This window comes from Centruroides vittatus, unplaced genomic scaffold (genome assembly GCF_030686945.1).
Source record: "Centruroides vittatus isolate TY-2023 unplaced genomic scaffold, ASM3068694v2 contig_18, whole genome shotgun sequence".
NCBI classification, from domain to species: domain Eukaryota; kingdom Metazoa; phylum Arthropoda; class Arachnida; order Scorpiones; family Buthidae; genus Centruroides; species Centruroides vittatus.
This window is the reverse complement of record NW_027121101.1, coordinates 5781297-5803944: the sequence shown is the minus strand read 5'-3', so window position 1 is coordinate 5803944 and position 22648 is coordinate 5781297. Positions and strand designations below refer to the sequence as shown.

At 33.4% G+C, this 22648-nt stretch overlaps 1 protein-coding gene across 1 annotated transcript in view; it reads right to left on the bottom strand.

The window, feature by feature from the left end:
* The window catches only part of Ino80 (chromatin-remodeling ATPase INO80), a 116205-nt gene that overhangs the window by 84457 nt on the left and 9100 nt on the right, over nucleotides 1–22648 (bottom strand). The window contains exon 2 of the mRNA XM_067263841.1: nucleotides 13554–13701. Within this exon, the coding sequence (XP_067119942.1) occupies nucleotides 13554–13699 (146 nt within the window). The 5' untranslated portion in view covers nucleotides 13700–13701. The remainder of the gene's footprint in view (nucleotides 1–13553; nucleotides 13702–22648) is intronic.

Sequence of the window (22648 nt, the reverse complement as noted above, 5' to 3'; positions counted from 1 at the left end):
TTATTTAGTACAAGGTACAAATACCCTTTATACAGGGAACAAAATAAAAGGAAAACACCAAGCAAACATTGTCCCATAACAAACAAATACAGTAAATATACAGTAAAAAAGTAAATATAAACAGTAAAAAAGTAATCTCTGTACAAAGTCCAAGTCTATACATGCAAAAACCAAAGCATAATATGCAATAATCATAACATACAGGCAACATCCAATGCATAATACAAAATCCCATACATGATAATTAATACATATTATCATAAAAGTGTATATGTTAAGGTAAGTAGAGAGATAAACTTGTTATTCTATTTAAAAAATGCCAATGATTCTTGAATTGAGTAGTAGTAGTTCAAATGAAAGAAAGCTAAATGCAGTAAAACCTGTCAAAAACAAATATAAATGAAACAGACACCTGTATAAATGGAAACATTCTTCAAAATAGTAATTTTCTATGTTAAAAAAAACTGTTCAAAATGGAACCTGGCAAACCAGAAAAAAAAAAATTTGGTACCATGTGATTCTGGTTTACATAGGTTTTACAGGTGCATATGTTTAATAACTCTTTCATAAAGATGGTTATTCTTAATGCTGAATGATGAAACTATATCCAAGTACTCAAGATAATTTAAATATGAGTGACCTACCTACCTAAAATTTTCAGTTATTATACAATTTTTTATGAATGATTTTCAGAAACCTATGACTGTATCATATGTAATATTTTAAAAATTATGTAAGACAGGCTGTTGATGTTAACTACGACACACTACAAAAATACAGCAAATTCTCACTTAATGTCATTGATAGGTTCTTGAAAATTGCAATTTTAAGTGAAAATGATGTAAAACGAAACCAATTTTAACATAGGCTAATTGAATCAATAAGCAAGATATAATTCAGGTAACTCTTTGATGAGAATGTTTACTGGTGTCAGAAAAAATGTGAGGATTGGTTGGAGAATCAATAATTGCATCAATAAGCAAGATATAATTCAGTTAACCCTTTGATGAGAATGTTTACTGGTGTCAGAAAAAATAGGTTGGAATCAGAAAAAATGTGTCGACTCCAACACCGACATTTTAAATTTAATTTCGTTTTTAATTTAAATGAAAGAAAATTTATTTTATATTTATTAATTTTTTAAAATCATTTTGCATTTTGTTATAATTCATTTCATTTAAATACAAAATGCAGCAATTTAATTTATTAAATCCTCTGCTCCTAAAGTTAGTCAATTTTTAAAAAATGTAAAACATTACAAAAAAATTAATATATTGCCTTTTAAATTCATATTTTTTAATAAACTAAGTTATATTTTCTTTTTCTAATTCAATTTTGTTGAATAATTCCAACAATCCATAAGGAGACAATGAGTGTAAACAATGAATAGATGTCATGTTTGTCTTTACATCAGAAAATTCTATGCTAAATCTTACAAAAACCACATAGAAAATATTTTCTAAATCTATCAATAGCTGTCTATAAAGTTTTGTTTTTCACAAATATATGAGTGTACTACAATAAGACAAACTTGAAGAATGTACATAAACGTGCTTACTCTGTACAGCCCATTACATTTATCAGGTATATTTATGGGAGTAATCATCAAAGAATTAATGATGTAAGATCTAACACATACATAAGTGCAATGCGCTTGACATATAATTTAGAATCGCAAATGATTGTTACATCAGTACCAAACAATAGTAAAGACAGATACATTGCTATTAAGAAGTTAGGCTATGTAGATCTTGGAGTCCACATCTGATTCATAAATGGCAGACTTTTCGAGAGAGATGCGTGGCAAATCTATGTTTATGTCAGTTCCTTTGACAAAATGGATTCTTAATACAGCCTCTAAAGCAGAGCTGTGGGGTCGGAGTCAGAGTCAGAAAAAATTTCTGGCCAGAGGAGTTGGAGTCAGAAAAAATGTGTCGACTCCAACACCGACATTTTAAATTTAATTTCGTTTTTAATTTAAATGAAAGAAAATTTATTTTATATTTATTAATTTTTTAAAATCATTTTGCATTTTGTTATAATTCATTTCATTTAAATACAAAATGCAGCAATTTAATTTATTAAATATGTAGTTTTCTTTGTAGTAATTGTGTTTAGTACAGGTACTCCTCACTTTACGACCGAGTTCCGTTCTGACGACTACATGGTTAAGTGAATTTGTCGATAAGCGAGGAGCTTGCACTGGGAATATAGGATCGTTGTAAAATTATAAAAATTATGCAACAAACTTCAAATTTATTCATAAAAAGACTATTATAGTACGCTTAGTGCGCATGACCATTTGCCACTGACCGACACTCAAGCTGAGAAAGGGGATTCCCTGAATTGCAGGTCACAACTCAATTGGTCGTAAGTGTGAGTGGTCATTAAGCAGATAGGTCGTAAAGTGAGGAGTACCTGTAGTTAAATTATTTTGACCGACTTGAATTTGAATACAGTAGACCCCCCCCATAACATGGGTTCATACAACACGGATTTGTATAACACGGCGAAGAAAATTGCGATCGTGTTCGTATAACATGCTAAAAGAGACTCGTATAACACGGTAAAACGTCATCGCCAACTCGTGACGCGACAGGATTAGTCGAATCTGGGCCAATAGCGGATAATGTACAAACTGTTAAGTTTAAATGAGCACTGGACTTACTAAAAAACATTTATTATTCAACGGCTATAAAAATTATATTTTTTATTAACGATGTCTCCAAAGTTAAGTTATTTTTCTGAGAAAAATTCGCTGATCAAAAAACACGCGTCCGCCGTTTGATGAGCCGCTCTGTGACGAAAACAAGTTTAAGCAATGGCGTTGTCGAACAGTGCACACTCGGTAAGTAATCCTAAAATTTTTTGTTTATAGCATAGTTTATATGGATTATTCCCAAAAAATTATATGTGATTTGGAAATGTTGAGTCAAATTAGTCTTTATGGAAGAAAATCTTTCAAACAGCCGTAGCCCCTAAACTGCACACGTGCCAGGCTGTGATTGGCTCATGTATTTAAGTGACTCGTACAACATATAACTAGGGGGGTCTACTGTATTTTTGAATCATTCCTTTATTATTCTTGCTCTAAATAAGTACTCTATTTTTATGAATGAGCCAGACTAATTGATCAGAGTATATATTTTTCTTTCCTGAACAAGGGGCTGAAGTAGCTAGATCGCACACTTTTTAGTTAAACTAACTTTTCTGGAAGGGTGAAATTGAAGTGCAAATGCTGTAGAATAAAGATATGTGGATGTAGAATTTTATCACCATCCTTTCTCTTCTTATTTAAATATTTGTTAAAAATTAATTTTTTTTTTACAAATAAATATTAAAAATACTAAGTATAAAAGTACTTGGGTAAACGCCTCACGCTCCTTTCAGAGTTCAGAGTAGGGTACCCCCCTATGAGAGCCTCTGCCCCCATAAAATGACTTGGTATTTAATTTTGCCAGAGTTGGGAGTTGGCCTACTAAAATTATCAGAAGTCAGAGTCGAGTGTTTTTTTACTGACTCTGCAGCCCTGATCTAAAGAGAGAATTAAGGCAGAAGATTTTGTTCAGACTTTAAGAAGAGTTTGTCCTCCAATGGAAATGAAAGTTTCACCAACAGATATTATGGTTATTAATGATGTGAAACCTAACACATACATAAATATCATTTGTTTTAAACTTTTAACAATTTAGTAATTTTAAGATTTTTCTGTGAAACTGATCTTTTAAAAATTGGAAATAATTCATTAGAATTCAATTAAAAACAGATTAGTTACAGTAAATATTTATTAATTACTATTATTGCTTTTTAATACTTTTGCACTCTTAAATTTTTATTTTAATTATATATAATCTTATACAATGGAACTTGATTAACTCAAATTAGCCAGGGAAAAAATTTGAGTTTTGAGTTATGGAGGTTCAGCTAAAAATCAAGATTTTGTGTATTGGTTTATTGTTGACCCATAATAAACTATTCATATGATATTTCCATGCATCTTATTATATTGTCATTGTGTCAGTGTAAGCATCTTAATATTGTCCAGAAACTCAAAAACACTTAAACAAATGGTTCAATAAGCTACTGAGAAATGCTTTACTGAATAGGTGATTTGTTCATTCCTAAGTGGTTTTCATAAATTGTGATATTTTACACCTAAAATCAATCTACTTTTTATTTTTTATCACAAACATATCACTCTTTACAATTGTTAGTTTTAAAATTTTGCTGCAAAGGATAAAATGTTTATATAGAATTGGACTTTAATTGTTTTTTAAAAATTAATTTATTGAAAATACATTTATTTATTATCTTGGCTAGTTGGAGAAATCAATCAGTAATAAAATAAAATAAAATAAAATAAGCAGGTTTGAATGGCAATTACAGTATCTAGGTCACATACACTGGAAGCCACCATTCCCACTTGCCATCACATGAAATGTTGTTTATCTTTATTCAAACATGGTTCTTGTGATTTATAAAAAGCTTCTGATTAGTTTATTTGATAGATGAAGATTAATTACTTTATATAAATTAAAATTCCAGAGAGATTATGCATATAGTGTATCAAAATCCAATTTGAGTTAAACAGTTTGATTTAATATGTGAATCTCTATGCTAGATGATTGGGAAAAGAAAATTATTTTGAATAAATGCAACTTCAAGTTATCCCAATTCAAGTTAACTAGGATCCACCGGAGATGTTTTTGACTGCATTGTACTGGTATGAAGAGAAAGACTACACTGATTGGAGATAGTTATTTAGATTTTTAATTTCAATCTATGTTTATAGAATCTCACCTAAATGAAAAATTTCCAGCAACAAAACACCAAAGTTGTGTCGGTAGGTTCACATGCACTAGCCTAGTGGTGGCCCTAGGCCTGCAGCACACAATAGTCAGCTCCCCTGACACCCCACCTGTTCACCTTTGCAAAAAAACACACAAACCTGCTCAACACTTGCATCCTGTGATTGATAAAGCCAGATCCCCAATGTTTTTGTTGGAAGATCGGATCGATCACTTGTTAAAGTGCCACCTTCAATCATATACATATATGATCTCCGATTCAGGTGCACTTCTATCCAAACTTGCAGCTATTAAGCTAAGTGGGAACGAATATCTTAGTGTTCAATTTTGTATCCATGTTTCCATCTATTTGTTTAGAACCATGTTTTTGCACTTTAGGAGATTTCTTTCTAAGCACTACCTCTGATGCTCAATCTTCCCACTCTCAGATATTAGACCTAGTGCACCTGTTATGCTATTCCTCATGTTTTTAGTTTGATGAACATCCAAAAAAGGGGGTACCCATGGATAGTCCCATTTTGGGTGATCTTTGTGAACTGGTCATATGACAATTGGAGAAGTGGTCCTTAGTAAACTTCAAACATAATATCCTCATTTATACCCAATATATTGATGACATTTTGATTATATGGAGAAATAGACCAGATATTGGAGATGTGTTAAAAGTGTTCAATACTAACAACTATGGATTAACACTAAATTTAGATCAAGAAATCCATATGGATGTTAATTTCTTAGATATCAAGATTCAGGTAGCAGATAATAAGTTCAACACCACAGTGTACCGTAAACCTACTTATGTTCCCCTATTCATACTGGCCAACTCAACTGACCCATGGTTATATAAAGCAGCTGCATTCTGCATACTAGTTGCAAGAGCCCACTCACATTGTGCACAGCTCTCAGATACTAATAAAGAGCTAGAACAACCGAAACATATTGCATCCAAGCACGGGTATAGCCACTCATTTATCAACAATATAATGTACACATATCATGCTAGGTCACTCAATACCAATACTAATGTTAACAACACAGAAGGGAATCAGGTAGTCCTAAGTTATACAGAAAGATTGCCAAGGATTTAAACATACTTGTAACATACAAAAGGACACCCAGTGTTTTCTGCCTTTTGTCTAATGCAAAATATGACACTGAAGATGCAAGAGCACCCTAGAGTTTACCATATCCCACTACAGAATGATAGGTTCAACAGGAAACTAACATATATTGTTTCACATACAGATCATTACAAGCCAGGTTACGAGATCACAAATATGATGTAACAAAAGGAAACATTAATACAGTTCTGGCCCAGTATGCCACCGATCCAGGATTTACCCTTTATGGGATGAGGCTACCCTAATACGGTATTTGAAAGACAACAAATAAGATCATTGGAAGCTGCAGAAATCTACAGGGCCAACACGAGAGGAGCACACATCAACACTGATTACATTCCTGTACGAAATGCATGGAAGTATTATTTAGACTCCTAAAGAATATACATTGCTTACAAAACATTGAAACAATTGTTCAAACTGATTTGAAACTTTTGAAAATTAGAATGTGGCTACATTCTATAAATAGAACAGTTATTTTGTTTTACATTTCCTGAAGAAGGCTGATAAAAGAGTGGCCGAAAATGTTCGAATACTGAATTTGGGTGTTTCGTTGCTGAAAATTTTGCATTTAGGTGAGCTTCTAAACATACAGTTTAACCCGATTATAACGTCATTGGATGTAATGACAACCCTAATATATCAGGTCAGTCCATAAGTTCATGCGTATTTTTATCTACAAAAAAAGCAGCAAAAAATTTTAATTAAATTTTATTTCAATCTATAATGTATTCACCATTATTTTGTACAACTTCTTGCCATCTTGATGGTAGCTTTTTAATCCCGTCTTCGTAAAATGATTTCGGTTTTGAATCAAAATATTCAGAAATAGCCTTTTTTACATTGTTCTCATCCTCAGAAGTTTTCCCTTTTAAAAAATTCTGCAAACTGCAAGAAAGATGATAATCACTGGGAGCAATATCTGGCGAATATGGTGGATGAGGTAAAATTTCCCACTTGTAGCTTTCAAGTTTCTGTACAGTTATTTTTGCAGCGTGTGGTCTGGCATTGTTATGCTGCAAGAGAACCTGCTTTCTGTTCACTAACGACGGTCGATTTTTTTTCAATTTTTCATTTAAACGCTCTAATTGCTCACAATACATTTGAGCTGTAATTGTTTGATTAGGTTCTAACAGCTCAAAGTGAATTACAGCTGACATATCCCACCAAACAGACAAAAGAATTTTTTTTGGATGCAACCCACCTTTTTGCAGTCGGTTTTGGCTGCTTGTCGCGATCCATCCATTGTCTTTTTCTCATCACATTATTATAGAAAATCCATTTTTCGTCTCCAGTAACCAGCCTACCAAGAAAAGGTTCTAAAGCAATATGGGATAAAAGAGACGTGCAAATGTTTACACGTTGTTGTCGGTTAGCTATTGACAGTTCATGTGGTATCCATTTTTCTAGCTTTGAAACTTTTCTGATTTGTTGTAGGTGTCTATGAACAGTTCCATGGGATGAATTTAAATGTTCCACAATTTCATCAACTGGTTAGTTAAAGATGGTTCTGCTTCAACTAGTGCAGAGAGAGCATCATCATCAAAGTCAACAGGTCTTCCAGTACGAGCCTTATCCTCCACACTAAAATCATTGTTTCTAAATCTTTCAAACCATGTCTGCGCAGTCCTTGCACTAATTACAATTTGATTATGTACAGTATTTATTTTTTTGGCTGCATTTGTAGCATTCTCACCACTTAAAAATAAAAACTATAAAACATGTCTTTTGTATTCGTCGGTTACTTCCATTTTAACGAAAATAAACAACTGAAATGTTCACAATTCTGAACAGTATTATATGAATGAGATCCAATTTAACACTTCAGTGTAAAAATTATCACATTAGACTGACATTTTTAACAGCAAAACAAGATTTTTCTCAAGGTCATAAAAATGACCTTGAGAAAAGACTTTGACTGACCTGATAACATCAAATTTTTATCGGTCCCATGATTTTACTATACTAAATAATGTTAAAAAACCCACTTGTAACAACATAAAACCCTGTTTTAATGTCATATTTGAAGCACTCCCAAATTTACAAAATTAGGTTACAAATTTTATTTAACAAAGAAAATACAATGTGTTCAGTCCTATGGTCAGAGTCCATTTCCCAGAACGACTGTGGGTGGTACTCTCACCACCTAATGTCGGTGGGGTGAGGTTTGCCACACTTTTAAACAACGTGACAATCGATTATTATGTACTCATTTTTAAATTACTTTATGTTAAATTGTTAAATGTAAACTTAGACATAATAATATCAGGGCTTAAAGCAGTCATGGCAGTGAAAAAAAATGAAAAAAGAGTTCACACTGAAAAAAGCTAATAGTGTTAAAGTGAACTAAAAGAGACATTATTAAAAAAACACACATTTTGTATCAATAACATTGCAAACGATTATTAATTTTTTCAGTCCACTTAATAGTTGACTGAAAAAATTAAATATGAAAATAGTTAGGCTCAGTTTATACTCCAGAAAAGTGACCAGCAAGACTGCATTAAGCCAAAATGAGCCTGCATTAAGTTTTCATGTACCCCATACAGAGTTCCCACCATTATACAGCAAAGGAAATGGAAGAGTAACATAACTACCAGAATGCGTCTCCATATAACATTTTGAATTTCAAATGCCATTTATTTCAAAGTATATTTTTTGATTTCTTGTTAAAAAAATTTGTAGTTGAAGAAGATTTTCTTTTAAGTCATGCTGCAGTTTTTGCACTTCTCGTTTTCTCTTCATCACACTGAATTTTCTTCACACCTTCCAATAGCCCTTGGGCAAGATATATCTCTTCAACATTGTTTTTCTCAACAGCATTTCGTAGTCTATTAGTGGCTTCTTCAAACATTCTAGACTTCATTTTCCTTTGCATTTCTTCTTTTTTTTTCTTCAGCTCAGCTTCAAGAATATCAATTTTCTTTGTCTCCTGTTCAAGCTCTTTTATTTTATCCTTCTCTTCTTTTCTCATCCTTCCTTCTTGTCTTTTTTTCTGCTTTTCTTCTTCTTTCAGTTTACTTTGTTTGTCCAAAAAGCCTTGTAAGTAGCATATGCAATGCGGGCTAAACCAAGTATCTTCTTTGTCATTGGCACCAAAAAGGCATTACTGTTGTATACACAGAGTCCATCTTTTACTATCAACAATGAATTCATCATTTGTTCTGACAGAGTTCTGTCTTCTGTCAGAACCTATGCAGAAATGGAGAACTCTCTTTCAACATCTGCACTGCTGTGACTGAGAGCCAACAATGCTTTGACTACTTTAGTGATAGTTGGGATTTTGGCATCATTAACCCAATATTTATTTATTTTTTTTAATTTTCACTGGAAATACCTGTGGGAAGAAGATTTCCCTTTTCTTTCATCCCATACCATAGTGGGAAAACAATGCAGATGGTGATGGGTCATTCCATTTGTAATTTAAGGTTACTAAAAGGAATTTTCTAGTCTGTTATAACTTGATTCCCTGTATTATACTCAAAAAACAGGTCTTGTTTTTGCTTTCGAGATAGCTGAGGTGCAAAAGGAAACTTCTTACCAAGTCTTGATTTAAAATAGCTCATAAATACATGCTGACTGAAAATACGACTTACATAGTAAGTAATATTCTTTACAAACATTATCAATGTTTGTCATAATGGAACAATAATTGCAATTAAACTGGATTAAGTGCAAGACTCTAGAAACTTGTTTCTAACTTTGTGTGTTTCTTGTTCATTGGCATGTGCTTTAGTGACTCTGGAGTCAGGTTTTGTAAAATTCAGATATCAGAATCTTTATTGTGAGATTAATTGAAACAGAAACAATAGAATGCATTAATAAAAATACAGTAGAATATCGTTTATCCGAATCAACTGGAGACCGGAGTTGTTCGAATAACTGATTATGTACAAAAAAATATAGTAACCTATCCGATGTTAAAATTTTTCTCCGTTGCTTCATGTTGAATTTTTCTCCATTGCATGTCGCTTTGCGTTGAATTTTCATTGATTTTAAGTCTAACAAAAATTTTTATAATAATAATCAAGGCTATTGTATCGTTAAAAATTATTTCTTTATTTTGTACAAAAAATAAATATATTGAAAAATATAAAAACAAAAAAATTATACTTTAGAAGTTAATCTAGTATCAAAAACGTTCGATTCAGCACGACATAGTCCGACTGGAAAGTTTTCAGTTAACTGACATTTCTGTTGACCGGCTTTCGGATAAACGATGCTCTACTGTATAAAGATAGCTATAAAATAAAAAGATGAATAAAAATAGAAAATACCATTTTCCCTAATACAGTATGTTTCACGTTTATTGTAGTAATGAGTAAAAATTCGCCATGGGATTACTTCAATGGCACAAGAGAAAGAGATGCTGGAGCTTGTAAACTGTGCTTTAAAACAATCAAAGCAGTCAGAGGAAGTACTAGAGGACTGCATAGTCAGTCATCTTGTATGATGTCATGATATAAACTGATTAAAAAGAAAATCTGAGGAGACAGCAAAAACAGTGCACAAAGTGAATCTAATAAAAAAAAAAATAAATAAATAAGTACGTTTTTCAAGAAAGAATTTGAAGTGTCTTTGCCTGCAGTATTATCTCGTATGGCTTCAGTTGACGAACTGCCATTATCCAAATTTTGCACATCGAAAGACCTAAGATGAACTTTTCTCTGCAAGTGAATATGCAAATCTACCTAAATCTTCTCATTCAATTAAAAAGATGATCACTGAATTCGGAATAAAAATTCAGATTGAGATTATTAAAGATATATCGGAGTGAAAAGTTTGAGGAGAATCTTTCAGTATATCTTGTGACAAATGGACATCACTTAACAACTGTCGATATAAAAATGTTAATCTACACACAAGTAACAAATTTTGAAATCTAGGTTTGATTCACCCATGTGGATCTGTGTTGCTGAAAAATGCATTGAACTTTTAAATGTCAAATTAAAAAAATTCAATGTTGATTATAACAACCTAATTTCAATTGTCACAGATGGAGCTGCAGTGATGAAAAAAGTGTCAGGATTAGTCAATGTAAAGAGCTAAGTGTGCATTGCTCATGGCTTACATTTAGCAGTAGCAAAAGTTCTTAAAGGTAGCAGTAGGAAAACTTACAAAAAAGGCCATGTTAAAGAAAACAGTACTGAACCCATACATTCAAAACTGGATGATGATGATTCTGAAATCTGCTATAACAATATCTCCCCCCTCCAGTTTTTGCAAAATACCACAATCATTTGTTATAAACGAATCTGTACTACTTCCTCCATACCCACTAGAAAGAAAAGTTATGTCCTAATGAGGCAATTCCAATTAAATATTTTATAGTATAAGCAGATTTATAGTAGGAAAAAACTGAACTTGATGTTGAACTGATGATGACTTCTCAGTTTTAATTTCTGTACAGTCAATGATTACTCTTGTTTCAGGATGATTTTCTTTAAATGACTGAGGTAATGTAGCCTTAATAGATACTTTTGTTGGCCAAATAATCCAATCTTGTGTTGCAATAAAAATAATTTCTAATTTATAAAAAATGTTTTAATGGTGGTTCTATGAATTCCAAACAATGCACACCTAATGCTGAATAGCACAACCCCAACTTTAACTTCATTAGAAAAATTAGTAATTTATTTTCCCAAGACAATTCATAAACTCTAACAGGACTGTTTGGAAGCATGTCTGAAAGTAAATTGAAAACATCGAATCCTACTGATGTTAGATGTTTTAAAGATTGATGATCATAAAAATTTGCTGCACTACTAAAATGACAGGATCTATGATTTTCTCCACATTATTTTGAAATCATTTTAATGTGGGGAATTTGAATTTCAGATACATTGTTACAGTCATGCAAATAAAAATTTTTAAGTCTCCAAACTGTTCATTTGTAGACTCCGAGTTCCAAAGTCACATTTTTGTTCTTCTTTAGGGTCTAAAAAATTTTCTTCAATTACTACATCAAAGTGTCCTTCTGCTTCTTCAAATGAAATGTTCTTTCTGTCCATTAGGAATTTATATCTCTTCATTGACTGTTCATGTCGACAATTTTCTTCATTGCTTCTTTTTTCAGGATAGATTGTTGGATTATAATTTGGATATCATGGATCTTCGCTTTTTCCCCCATCTATGAAATACATACTGCATATCCGTGCTGATTTAGAGGGTAGCCACTGTGATCCATTTTTACTAAATTTACAAGGATATTTTTAGAAAATTATTCGCATCAATTGTTAAAAAATTAACAATACATTTTGTATTTCTTACTTTTGTCTTTTAGCAAAATTTATCCAAATTTGGCACCTCTGTTTAAGGTTTCGATGTGCAGGAAAACAATAAAATGAAACTTTTGGCATTACATGTTAGTGTTTGCTAGTGTATATCCAAACACAGAACAATTTACATTTGATTTTTCCCATTTTTAATATTATAACTCAAATACAAATTAAAAAACAATAAGCGATTTACTGCACTAAGTATGGTTTTTGAATTGTCTCAGATAAAATGCATATGCACTCTTTAGTGGACTCCTATGTATTATGTAAATATTTGCCACCAGGATGGCACGTGAGTAACTTGCACTCGGGGTCTATATACCTGTACAAGTGTAGATGGTGATGTGGAGCACAATCACACGATAAGGCTTATGGGGGTGTGCTGGTTGCTATTTTGCTCCTGAACGTATTTACAAAAATAAATAAATAAATTCCACATAAGAAGTGAAAAAGTTAAAAAAGAGAGTCACTTTAAGCCCTGTAATATAAATAAAGTTGATTTAAACATGTAGTTTGCATTTTTATACATACAATAATAAATTATTATCATCATAATAGATACAGTATACTGTATTACCATTAAGAAATAATTTTACAGTAATACATACGATGTTAAATTAGAATGGATTTTATAATAGATTCTTAAACACACTTGGTACTTTTTATGGGATTGAAATTATGACCCCGCAGACGACGACACTCAATTATAAAATCAAAAAATTGCCACTCCTATGCACTCCTATGCCTGACATTATAATCAGATTAAACTGTATATAGTTCCAGTTTGCTTGTGCTATTGTGGTTTTTATGTTTCAATCTATGTTTTCTTAAAAGCATCTTCTTCACCTGCAGAAGTAAGAAAATGGAAACTGATTCATTTTGTCATTGTGACTAGGGTTGTCAAATTGAAAGAAAGAAAATCTGAATTAAGTTACTTTTTATGTGATGTTAAATAATTTGGGCAGAGAAATCTGATGCATTTTGCAATTTTTTTTGTTTTTACCTTACTCTTCAACATTGGGATATTTTTCAGATAATTTTGCTACCTTTTAAAAAAGTTTGCAAATGCTAGTTGTAACATCCAAGTCCATGACTTAATCAATTATAATGCTTACTATTTTTCTCTCTTACTAGATGAATCAAAGTTCAGCAAAATTTGTCTTAGAAGTTTTGACAGAAAGTGATAGCAATTAAAAGACAGTGGTAAAATATAGGATAGCAAAAAAAACCTTATTAACAACTAAAGAATCAAGAAAATCTTGAAGCAGCTTGCATGGTTAAGACTGTAATGTATGAAGTGGATAATAGTTATCAATATAATATTGAAAAATAATGACAATAATTACCTCAGAGGAGAAATAAAATAATTCCTTATATAATCTAAAAATGAATCAAGACGAACAGCATGTTCTAGCCTTTGGACATGAAGTGGTTTTGCTAGCAAACCATGATCATTACTTATGGAGGTTTCCGATGCAGATCTACACGCCATATCTGTAACATAAAAATTATTATTATATAATTATTACATATTAAAAATTTTAATTAAATTTACATCTTATGAAATATTAAAAGTTTTTCTTGGCACTAAATCATAATTTTCTAACAATCATTTATCAGAAGAAAATTGACTGCCACAACTTTGATTTACAGCCAGCCATCTTTCTACCTCAAAGAAATGTCAGATTTAATATTTAATTATATTTATAAGATTTTAATATTTAATGAGCAATCTTAATAAAACACAACCCTTTTGCCAATTTCATCTATGTCACAGAAAAAACATGAGGCACAATTAGGCCCAACATTATGCCTGAAACTAAAATAATAGTTGGATTCGACAGTGTTAGATAATCAACATTTATCTGCAATTTAATATTTAAAAATATATAAATATTGTTAAATAGTTTATAATTAGTAATTGAAAAATACATTATTTCAAATGTAAATGGAAAAAATTATTATTAAAAACAAAGGAATTTTAAACAATCAGACAATCTATTACCATATTCCAGATAGCAACCAAAACAAGTCTAATGGGAATTTTTAAACTTTTTAAAACAAAATATAAAATTAGAAGAACAGCAACAAATCAGAAATTTCAGAATAATTTGGAATTATGGATGCAGTCTCTTCATGCATCCATAATTACATGCAATAATCAGGCAACAGTCCTGTTGTGTCAAATGCATTTCAATGTTTTCTATTAAAAAAAAAAAAGGTTATTAGAGATTAATCTGCTGCTAGTCAAATTGCAAAAAGTTAATATTTTAAATTTGGTATGAAGTTTCTCAGTGTTTCAGCAAAAGGCAATTATCTATTTCTCAAGAACTATGCAATTCGGTATTTAACTTTTCAGCACTCTTATTTTGCCATACTCAATTTGACAACAAAATAGTCCATGCTTATTACTCAATATTCATTGTCAGCTGTGTCATAATTATCAGATTTTAATATGTTTTAAACAACATCCAAATAAACAAACAAATTTCTAAACAAAATGAATAATTTCCATAAGCCATAATTTTAACATAAATGTACATAATTTAGTTTTCAATATACATTTTACTTGTAAAAGTAATGTCTTTGTATTTTCAGTGGCCATGACAATTGGACAACAAAATAATTTAATACATGTTAATTGTACTTTAAGCTGCAAGTCCCACTAGGGATTCTTTAACATTTTCCCATGTCTGAGTCAGTAGACCAAGCTCCTGACTCCAACTCCAACAACTCTCAGAATTTTAGAAAGTCTTCTTCTCTGAATCTTGCCTCTAAAATAATAATTTAAAATATACTTTGATTATATTAACCAAGAATAGCATTTCATCATTACCAAGTGAATGATCAAGTATTCCTATCAAAACAAAATATTTATCTTGTGGCTGCCAGCACCAGAGATCCAGAACGCTGTGTGGCAACACTTCTAACTGGAGCTGGCTGGTAACGTAGAAAAAAGAAAAAGTGGCGTGAAAGTTCGTTAGTTTTTGCCCAAATGTCACCCGAGGATGTAGATGATGGCTCTGACCTTATTTAATAAAGTTTTGTTACTGTTCATGTGTGACTGTTTAGCGTCCGTATTTAAAGATCAGTGGGATTGAATGACAAAGTGGTGACCTGAACGTGATTCGATTAATGAACTGCCTGGACTTTTGACTGTATTGGATATCAAACAACTCTGTGCCCAAGAAGGAACCTTTAATTTCTGAACCATAAATTCAATAAGAAGACTAGGAGTACGTGATTCGAGCTAAGCATAATCCAAGACTATCCTGTGATTTCCTTGTAGCTGCATAGTTAGGTACCCAGAATGGCAGAACAGAACGAGTTGGAAATTGGACATGTACAGGCAAAAATGCTTATCTTCACTAAAACCAACATCAAATTATTTTTTGTGCAGCTAGACGCAGCTTTTGCCATTAATCAGATTACAAGAGAGAACACTAAGTACAACTAGGTAGATGTACCAGTTTTGGCCAGTATAGTACCAGTTCTGACCAGAAAACAAATTTAACTTAAAAATATAATCACAAATGAAACAAACTTTTATTGTTAACTGTGTGAACAGTTAACAATAAAAGTTTGTTTCATTGGACAGATTTGAATATGTGGTGATTATATTTTTAAGTTAAATTTGTTTTCTGGCCAGAACTGGTACATCTACCCTGATTTAATCAATTCTCTGGACGTGGAGATTCTATCTAATGTCAGTGATTTAGTATTTGACCATTCAGCCGAGGACCTATTTTCTAAATTCAAAGATTGACTCCTCAAAATTTTCCAGAACGCCACCTGCTAGAGACTAAAATTCTGCTTGAAGATCTGGTGTTAGGGGATCAGAAACCCAGTGTTCTTTCTACTCCGTAAAATGAGAGAGCTTTCAGCAGGCAAGATTACTGAAGAATTTCTTAGAAACTTGTGGCCCCAATGTCTCCCCAAAAATATTCAAATGGTCCTGGCTGTTAGCAGCAATGAACTAGACAAGCTAGCCATTCTCACTGACAAGGTTGCCGAACTTGCAGAACCAACCCAACTGGCCAGCATCAACTTAGAAGCCGAAAATTCTGCAATCAAAAATCTTGAACTGCAGATTTTAGAACTCACAAGGAATGTTGCAGAACTTAATGTATCGCATACCACTCGCCCCCGTTATTGTAGTATAGAGAGAAACCAGCATGACCCGAATTCGAGGTACTGCATTAGTTCATGCTCTTGAGGAAGAAGTTTCAGTCGTCAGGGATATTGTTACTACCATGATAAGTTTGGATCAGCTGTTAGGAAATGTCGTTCGCTGTGTTCCTTCGACCGAACTGCTGATCAGGGAAATGAGCGCAGCCAGCTGCAGTAACGGCCTGTGTGTCCAGTCTGGCTGCAGAATATAGCCATTTGTTTGTGTACAACAACTGAACTGGTCTAAATTTCTTAATTGATTCTGGAGCAGATTTATTGATAATTCCCAACCACACTAAGAATCAGCCTACAAAATTTGAATTGTATGCTGCCAACAATTCTAAAATCTCGACATATGGAACAAAAGTGCTGAAACTTGACCTCAACTTAAGACGTTCTTTCAGATGGGAATTCACCATAGCTGACATGCAGAAGCCTATAATCAGTGCAGACTTTTTGGCCAACTTTGGACTCATTCTCGACATCAGAAACAGATTACTGGTTGACAGACTCCCTGACTTCCCTTACTACACAAAGAAGATACTATACAGGACCACCTACATCAGTCAAAACTATAATCAGCAATTCCCCAATGTAGGATATCCTCAAGGACTTTCCACATCTCACTTGTCCTCGGCCTTTTTCAGACAAGGTCAGGCAAACAGTGCATTATATTGAGACACACGGTCCACGTGTATTTGCTAAACCTCGTAGATTGCACCCAGCTCAACTGCAAGTAGCAAAGCAAGAATTCCAGCACATGATGAAGCTAGGTATATGCAGACCATAAAAGTCCAATTGGGCTTCTCCCCTACATATGGTGCCGAAGGGCCATAACAATTAGAGATTTACTGGATACTATTGTGCCCTGAATAGGATAACTGTTCCCAATCACTATCCAGTGCCACACATCCACGATTTTGGTCAAAATTTACACAGAGCCCAAATATTTTCCACGATTGATTTAGTTAGAGCCTTCTGTCATATACCAGTTAACCCAGATGATGTACCAAAGACAGCCATTAACAATGCCATTTGGGCTATTTGAATTTGTTTTCCTCCCTTTTGGTCTCTGCAATGCAGCCCAATCATTCCAACAATTTACGCATGAAGTTCTGCAAGGCCTAAACTTCTGTTTTTTCATATCTAGAGGACATCCTCATTGCTAGCACTTTGTGGGAAGAACATAAGATGCACACACAGCAAGTGTTTCAATGCCTAGACAAGTACGGTCTGCAAATCAATGCATCCAAATGTACTTTTGCTGCCCCACAGGTATCATTCTTAGGATACATGGTGTCTCACCATGGCATTATGCCACTTCCAGAACGTGTGTCTGTCATAACTCAACAGAAGCGACCACAGATCCTCAAACAACTGAGAAGGTTTTTAGGCATTTTGAACTTCTATCGTAGGTTCCTACCCCATGTGGCCCATCATGCTCCTTTACATGACCTACTTAAAGGAACAAAGAAAAATGACCAACACGAAATTAAATGGACTGACAATTCGATTCAGGCATTTGAGTCATGCAAATCACAATTAGCAGAAGCCACCTTACTACACCATCCTTTACCAAGTGCTACCCTTGCACTTCATGTCGATGCATCTGATTCTGCTGTGGGTGCTGTCCTTCATCAAGTTACAGCACAAGGTCTCCAGCCACTGGCGTTCTTTTTGTGCAAGCTGAGTAACTCTCAGTATTCTGCATATGACCGAGAACTTCTGGTCGTGAAACACTTCCGGTTTATGCTGGAAGCATGACAGTTCACCATTTACATAGACCATAAACCATTAACGTTTGCCTTCCAGCAACGACATGATAAGTGTACAACCCATCAGTTGAGACATCTCGACTTTATAGGAGAATTCTTAACAGACATCAGACACATAAAGGGAATCAATAATGTTCCAGCTGATGCTCTCTCTTGTATTGAATCAATTAGTAGCCCATCTATAGATTATAGCAAGATTGCAAAAGACCAACAGCAAGATCCTGACTGAGCTCCAGTCTCTCCTAACTTCAAGTGACTCATCACTTGTACTTAAGAAGTTTAAACTTCCTGACAGTGATGTCGAAATTTACTGTGATGTATTGACAGGTCGCATTCGTCCATACATTCCGCCTAATTATCGTCGCACTGCTTTCAACACTGTCCATAACCTGTCCCATCCAGGTGTAAGGAGCTCAACCAGATTGGTAAAAGCAAAATTTGTTTGGCCATCCATCAGTAAGGACTGCCAGACATGGTCTCGCATTTCCTGTCTGCGGTCAAAGATACAGAGATATGTCACTAGCCCTTTGGGAACATTTCCTATTCCAGATGCTTGATTTTTAATTATTCATATCAATATTGTTGGTCCATTGCCACCTTCCAACAGCTCGACATATTGCCTCACAATCATCAATAGATTTTCTCATTGGCCAGAGGCAATTCTGTTGCCAGATATAGTGGCTGAAACCGTGGCTTCAGCCCTGTACTCAGATTGGATATCTCACTTTGGGGTACCTGCCCAAATAACATCTGACCAAGAACGACAATTCAAATCCCTCACTCAACTTCTTGGTGCCCAAAGAGTTAGGACAACAGCATACCACCCAATTGCAAATGGCGTAGTTAAGCACTTTCATCGTTCACTTAAAACTGCCATCAAGTGTCATGCTACTGAAAGATGGATGGAAGTGCTACCTAGTCTTGTTAGGATTGCAAGCTGTGCTCCATGAAGACACCAACACTACCGCAGCTGAGATGCTTTATGGCACCAGCCTCAGACTGCCTGGAGAATTTTTCGTCCCAGGTTCTCAGGACGTCAACCCATGTTCTTTCGTCAAAAAACTCAAGAAGATGATGGCAAACTTAAAACCAGTGCCTGTGTTGCATCACTCCTATCGCAATCCATTTGTCCACAAAAAGCTGCAGTCATGTTTCCACGTATTTCTCCGCAATGATGCTGTATGGAAGCCCTTGCAGCCTCCATACAATGGACCCTACAAAGTCATGTCATGTAATAGCATGACCTTTACTCTATGCATAAAGGGAAAACAAACTGTAATTTCCATTGATTGTATAAAACCAGCTTTTATTCTTGCAGCGAGCAAGTTGGACCAGTTACCCCCAACATCTCCAAGGCCAAGACCAGAAACGATTAAACATGCCACAGACAATCCAGCCCCAACCCAACAAACTACCACATGTTCTGGCCGACATATATCCTTTCCCACTCGTTTTGTGTCGCAGACACTGGTTGGGAAGTAGTTGTGGCCACCAGCGCCAGAGATCCAGAACTCTGTATGGCAACACCTGCTAACTGGAGTTGGCTGGCGACGTAGAAAAAAGAAAAGCGCGTGAAAGTTCATTAGTTTTTGCTTGAGTGTTGCCCGAGGATGTAGACGACGGCTGACCTTATTTAATAAAGTTTTGTTACTGTTCGTGTATGACTGTTTATAAGGTGACCAACTTTTTTACAATGAAAAGGAGGACATACATAAATTGAAGGAGAAAATATTGTAAATAAAAGAAACATTTTATTCATTGCAACAATAATACACTATGATAATCTCTACTGTATGCTTATGTGCCGTGTTGCGTTTCGATAAGAAGTAAACAAAGCTACTTGCATGCAGTGCACTCTCTCAAGGTCTCCAGTGCAGAGCACATGCATTTCATAATTGCGTTTTGCTGCATTGTACTGAGCCTTGATGAACCGTCATGTCAAATACAAACACATCACATCACATGCAACAGATTGGCTTGGCATCATTCAAATATGAAGATTTACAGATTAGTCTTCAAATATCAAAAAGGAGGACATGTAGGAGGACACTTTTCGAGGGAGGACAGAACTTACAAAAAAAAGGACTGTCCTCCCTAAAGGAGGATGGTTGGTCACCTTACTGTTTAGCATCAGTATTTAAAGATCAATGGGATTGAATGACAAAATCTTATTTTTTTTCTTCCACACAGTGACACACAAGATGTTTCCCATTTGTAGTTACAGTTAAGTACTAAAAATACTCAAAATCCTACCAATATAAAATTGGCTATTTCATCATTTATATTGGCTTTTACTTATCACATGCCTAAGAATACAATGCTAGTTTAAAACTGAATCTTAGCTGTTGCATCACTTTCATGCATGCCAATTTTCCTTTATAACAATAACTGCTCATACACACAAAAAAAGTTTTGGATACAGATTGTTCATTTTTTCTACAATTACATTTTTTCTTAATGAGTGATAGTTACCAATAACAATTATTATTGTTGTTTCTATTGTTGCAGAGATGACAAATGAGGTTATATTCCAATTGAAAATCTTTTTTTTTTTTGATATCATTAACTTTATCATTAAATAATGGCCTATATAGTGTTACCTTTAGAATTTTCTTAACTTTTGCCAAACTGATTTTTTTGGCTATATGAAGATTTCATTCACTGTTGCATGTGGTGAATGAAATCTTTACCAATCAAAATGTTAATTTATCATCAAAGAGCATTTAAAGTGGTATCCCATGCTTCAAACTTAATTCAATCAACAAGGTTGTTCAAACTTTGAATCATTCAAAATCCAAAGTAATTTTTTCCATAAGAAATAATGGAAAATGAATTAATTCATTCCTTGACACCTATTTCAATAAACCTAAACTCAAATACACATTATTTAATGTAAAAATAAGACAATTACATGTTTTAATAATAAATTAAAATTTGAAAACAATAAATACATAAATAATGTATAACAAAAATATATATATTTTCATTGTTTGGTGTTATATATTTTATATATATATATATATATATATATAAAATTTTAAAGTAACACGTTTTATTCAGATAAATGTACTAAAAAGAAAAAAATAAATTTTCTTCAACTTTCACATTATTTTTGGTATTATGAGACCAAAAATAAAAGTGTGGAGGTGCTTTTATTTTTGGTCACATAAAACCAAAAATACTGTGAAGCTGAAGAAAATTTATTTTTTTCTTTTTAGTACATTTATCTGAATAAAAAACATTGCTTTAAAATGTTTATATATACATATATATTTTTATTTTCTACTTTTTAGTTATATTATAAGTATGCAACACTGAACTATCAAAATTCTTAGGCTAGCATTTAATTTTATGTATATTGTTCTCTGTGAGATTGGTTTCAATTAAAAAAAAAAGGCTTTAAGTTGTTTAAATTTGATGTAATAAGTGATTAGTCCTCTTGATTACTTTGGTGATAGAATGCTACCTTGAACATGACAGCTTCTATGGCCTACAAAATTGCTGATAAAGTGGTTATTAAAAGTAGTGAAGTCTAATATCTGTTATGTATATTTTTTATATCTTCTTAAAGATTAAAGGCATACTTTAGCTATTTGGCAGGATAACCATATTAATATCTTTACCTTTTGCAACTTCTTGCTAAAATTACAGATGTTACTATGGTTATCCTACCAATACTTGTACTTCAGAGCCTGATTTGTTGTAACAGGACCACATGAGTAGATATGCTTTTTTATTAGTAGGGTTAACTTGAAATATTGTGATTTGATTAAAATATTGTGATTCTTGGTCTCACATATTTTATCACAGAATGTATAGCTAGAATTCTTGAACATAGTAACATTGGCACTCAAAGCCGTTCATGCCTGTGATTCACGTAGTCTATCATTTCTCAAATGTGATTTACATTGTTTGGTGTTTCTTTCTTTAGTTGGTCTCGCATATCTACCATATATTTCCACAGATAAGACGATAGTTGAATCATAAAAAAATGCCCCCAAAATCCGGGGTCGTCTTCTAGAACAGATACAAAAAAAAAAAAAAAAAAAAAAATTAGATTGAAATTTATATAAATTAAAACCATTATAATAAAATGGACAAACCAATAATTATTTACTAGTAAACAACACTTTCGGAACCTTTTACCGATGTTAGACACAAAACGAAAAATTTCCGTTAACGTTTTCGAACTTGGTAGTTCTTCTTCAGACGGTAAAAAACAGGGAACGCAGATCAAATAATGGAACGAGTTATTTTTAAACCGAAATCGAATGCTTCACGATGCAGCTGGTCAGATATGCGCATACAGTGCGAGTAGATGGCGATTAAAGGTCCGTGTCTATGAGGGTCTGCCAGGCGGTGGACAAATTGAGTTCCTCTTTATAGTTAATGCAGGTGGTGGTGCGGCTGTGTTTGTAAATGGAGATAGCCTCCAACCACCTCAGATGTTCAGGGTGAGGCGAAGCTATGATAAGCCTGGCTTGGTTGAGGGCCGC